This window comes from Camelina sativa, chromosome 6 (assembly GCF_000633955.1).
Source record: "Camelina sativa cultivar DH55 chromosome 6, Cs, whole genome shotgun sequence".
Classification (NCBI taxonomy): domain Eukaryota; kingdom Viridiplantae; phylum Streptophyta; class Magnoliopsida; order Brassicales; family Brassicaceae; genus Camelina; species Camelina sativa.
The window spans coordinates 22,206,435-22,211,084 of record NC_025690.1 but is presented as its reverse complement, the minus strand read 5'-3'; the positions used below and the strand labels follow the sequence as shown (position 1 = coordinate 22,211,084).

Below are 4,650 nucleotides of genomic sequence, written 5' to 3'. Positions count from 1 at the left end.
CGCTCAACCTTGCACCCTTTTATATTTTTCCAATTCCCACACCCAAAGTAGACAAGTAGGGCTCATTTTTATCTTTAAATACATCTTACTATTAATTTACTTACTACTACATATTTAGCAATTTTTGGTTATATAAGCAAAAACCTCTTTAAATTAATAATGTTAGAACCACGACATTTTAGTAATATGTAAATTAAAAATTATTATTTTATAAATATATGTTTGAATTTTTAAAAATATATAAATTGAGACAATTTTAGTTAAATAAAATTAGACTTCATATATTATAAATATTATTGTTTTAAAATTAAATTTGTAATATTTAAAAAACATTATTGACAAAAGAATTACAAATACTATAAATTTATTATCTTATACACATGACATACATAAAAAAACAAATTTATGAATAAATAATATAAATCATTGTATTTTAATAGCATATAAAACTATCAAAATGAAATGATGCATATTTAGCTACTTTTTAATGATATGTTATAAAGTAATGTATATCATTGTGGTTCAAAAATACAATATAACAATTGTTTTATAGTTATGGGTTTTAGGATAATCCAAATTTTTAAAGCATACATTATTACATCAACATATCTATAATATATATATATGTAAATTTAAATGATTATTAATTTACGATATTATTAGGATCATATTTTACAAGAAAATTTAAAAAAATATATTATTTTATTATCTTATCGAATTTTGTTATTTTTTATACTATCTAACAAGCAAAGTTTAATAATTTATAATATTGATTAATTTATAGATGTTTTACTTGTATTGTCTGATTTTGCTCCCGTCTCCTGCCATACATTTTCTAACTTGTATGTTACACTCCTAATTACTAGTATAAATATATATTGATTGAATCGGTTTGAAATCCCTCCGTAGCCAAGAAAACGTATTAATAAAAAGATTGTAGTTCTACCATTTATAGCAATGTGTATGTATAGACATGAGGATATTTTAATAGTTGTGAATGAGTATGTTTAAGGAAACCCACGTAATATTTTATGGAACTATGGGTAAAACACACAATATTTTAGTGTGAATCAAATTATCTTAAGCAAATAGTAGAACCTAAACTCTAAACTGAAAGAAAATTATCTAAAGTTTACACTATATTGATCAGTCGTCATGTTCTAATATGTACGTAGAATTAGCAAACTCGTGGTTAAAAAATCGTCTTTCACTTTTTTGCACATAAAATAGAAGAATAATAATATTATTATGGCCATTGACTCATGAGTTGTTATTTGCCTTTTTTGTCCAATGTTGTTTTAAAAAAACGAATATTAATTCCAATGCAAATACGAAATCGGATCCAAAAAAAATGAAGATAACTTTGAAATAACTAAATATGGAAATGAATCAATGATAATTAGTCTTTGTGGGAGATTGTGTGCGGTTACAACTTTTAGGAAAAATATTCAATGAAAAATAAATACTGGTGAATATGGAGAATCTCATATGATATTAACATACATATAGAAACATATAAATTTCAATTATATCAAATGCAAAAAAAGTAAAATGTAGTAATGTACACAAGATATGACTTTGGGTGATCAAAACAAAGCTTCAAATTTACATAAAACAAAACGCTTATGAATAAGGAAGGGTTTAAAATATATAAAAGTGGTGCGTAAACGATGCCGTTTACAACCTGTTCCGTGTTTTGTGTTTTTTTTTTTTTTTTTACTTCTGGCCATCACCTTCGGACACAAAACGTGAAATCTGAATCTCTCTCTTTCGCTGTCCGATTCCGACAGATAGACAGAGGAAGAGAAGGGCGCGAAACACAGCGAGAGAGAGAGAGAGATACAAGGAAGGACGACGATCCAGGAATGGAGGATCCTTCGAACCCAAAATCAAACCAGAGCAATCTCCCACAATGCCTTCCTCTAGCCTCAGCTCCGACGTCGGCTCCATTTCGTGGTTCGTACCACCGGAGAGCACATTCAGAGGTTCAATTCCGTCTCCCTGAAGATCTGGATCTCTCTGAACCATTCGGAGGATTCGACGAGCTCGGATCCGAAGATGACCTCTTCTGCTCATACATGGACATTGAGAAACTTGGATCCGGATCCGGATCCGCATCGGATTCGGCTGGTCCATCAGCTCGTAGGTCCGATAACCCGTTTTCAGCTGAAAATGGAGGAGCAGAGGCTGGGAATTCGAGACCTAGACACAGACACAGCCTCTCCGTTGATGGGTCTTCGACTTTGGAATCTATTGAGGCCAAGAAAGCTATGGCTCCTGATAAACTCGCCGAGCTTTGGGTCGTCGACCCTAAGAGAGCTAAAAGGTTTCATCTTTATTCCCAAAATTAAATCTTGTTCCTTTTTATGCTATTATTGTTTACAATTCAACTGGGAAAAGGTGGTTTCTTTATGACCTTTAATTTGATGAATATGTATCTTTTGATGTTGATGTGATGCCCATTTAGGTGTTCTTTAGGAGATCTTTTTTAATTTTGCTTGGTTACGTGTGACTCTGATCTCTCGAATCTCAACGATAACTGAATATTAACTGAAATTTAGTTATAGCTTCTACTATGCTACTTTTTTGGTTTTAAGGTCTTTCTGGTTGAGAGAGAGACCATGAGGGACCCATAAGTATGCTTTCTTTTTTGTGTTCCAATCCCAAGTTTGAGTTTTGTGGGAATGGGTCTCTTTCATGATGATTTGATGGCCCCTCAACTAAATTCTTTTGGACTAGCTTTTGTTTGATTGGTCGTTCCAACCTTGTTTTTCAACTTCCTGTGTGGTTAGAGAATGATGAACTTTTTGAGTCTTAACATTCAAACTTTTGTGATGATCCCTTTTTCACATTTCCTTTTAGTAGTCAACTATTTGGAATTGAAAGTTATAGTTTCTAGTGGTTTTTGTTCGGAAAAAGTTTGGGAATTAGCTTTGTTTAGATTTTGATCTGTCTCAATGGGGTAAAAGGGCCATGATCCATGTAATCTTGTAGTGAACCTTTGGTAATGGTCACTATTAATTGCGTGACTGGTCTTGTGACTTATTGTAACAAATATGTCTGCGGAGGAAAAACTTTCTTTATGTTGTTCTAAACTCTTTCAATATAGAGTGGAAACATTCTGCATCATCTATCAGTCGATGTTCCCATTGTCTAATCCTGTCTTGTGCACTATGTGCAGGATAATTGCTAATCGACAGTCTGCTGCACGTTCGAAAGAGAGGAAGGCTCGATATATTTTGGAGCTCGAGAGGAAAGTTCAGACCTTGCAAACTGAAGCTACTACCCTTTCAGCACAATTGTCTTTGTTCCAGGTGTTTATTACAAACTTCTGCAGTAACATTCTCTTCTTTGAACGTTTTGAAGTTACTCCAAATAGCACTCAGTTTCTCACCTACTGCTTAATAACTTGCTTCTTACAGAGAGACACAACTGGTTTATCGTCTGAGAATACAGAGCTCAAGCTTCGTTTACAGGTCATGGAACAACAAGCTAAGTTGCGAGATGGTATGTATTTAGTCTCTCCTTCCCTTCTTTTTCTTTTATATGATTGTTTTGGTTTGAAAGTCATGTATTGATGATTCTTTTTTACACAGCACTGAACGAGCAACTGAAGAAGGAAGTTGAGAGGCTCAAATTCGCAACAGGAGAAGTGTCACCCGCTGATGCTTATAACCTCGGAATGGCACACATGCAATATCAGCACCAACCACAACAATCCTACTATCAACATCATCAGCAACAAACCGATGCTCAAAACCTGCAACAGATGACTCATCAGTTTCATCTCTTCCAACCAAACAACAACCAAAACCAGAACACATCCTCTCGCCAAAACCCTCCCACAAATCATCAGCTTATGCATCACGCTACTTCTAATGCCCCGGCTCAATCTCATTCCTATTCAGAAACAATGCATGAAGACCCTCTTGGCCGGTTACAGGGGCTTGACATTAGCAGCTGTGGCAGAGGCTCAAACTTTGGTAGGTCTGACACCGTCAGTGAAAGCAGCAGCACCATGTGAGGCTCCCTTTTTCCATTTTCCAGATTCCCCTTTTGTCGATAAACCTATCCTTTTGCTCTCCCTTGAAAATCTTTAGCTAAAAAAGGTAACATCTCCGTGACCGTCTGATTCATTTTTTAATCCTGTAAAACTGGTTTCTTTTTGGGGGGTTTTTGGGTTTCAACTTTAGAGACCACAGGTGTTTTAACTTGTCTGATTTCTCTGTTTCCTGATTCATCTTGTTCTTCCGGGGGAGCTACTCAAGTATAACCAGATCCTTTTTATGTTTCTTTATGTTGTATTACTTCCCTAGTTGCTTCTATAATCATCCCTGTAATTGATGGTTGAATCTGGATTTGGATTTGAATTTGGCTTTGGGTTAAACCCGATCAGAAAGTGTTTTTGTGTTGCAGGTCTCCTACATCACTTTGTGTTGTTTTCGTTTTCTGTAAATTTAATTTTTAGTAAACGTACAAGTCTAGGTTATTTTACCTTCAAGCGTAAGTTTCTCAACACTCCCATAAGAACCCTAATGTCTGAATTCACTTTTCTTATACCGCACTAGAATTTAACTGCTATAATGAACCAGTATCTTTCAGGTAGATTTTGAATAATAATAAATCCCACTTAAGCTTAGCTAGGTACTA

At 34.5% G+C, this 4,650-nt stretch overlaps 1 protein-coding gene across 1 annotated transcript; it reads left to right on the top strand.

The window, feature by feature from the left end:
• Positions 1,591-4,426, top strand: LOC104792929 (transcription factor RF2b-like). Its single transcript, XM_010519200.2, has 4 exons — positions 1,591-2,326; positions 3,182-3,314; positions 3,423-3,507; positions 3,597-4,426. The coding sequence occupies exons 1-4, from the start codon at positions 1,671-1,673 to the stop codon at positions 4,022-4,024; spliced, it is 1,302 nt and encodes a 433-aa protein (XP_010517502.1). The 5' UTR covers positions 1,591-1,670; the 3' UTR covers positions 4,025-4,426.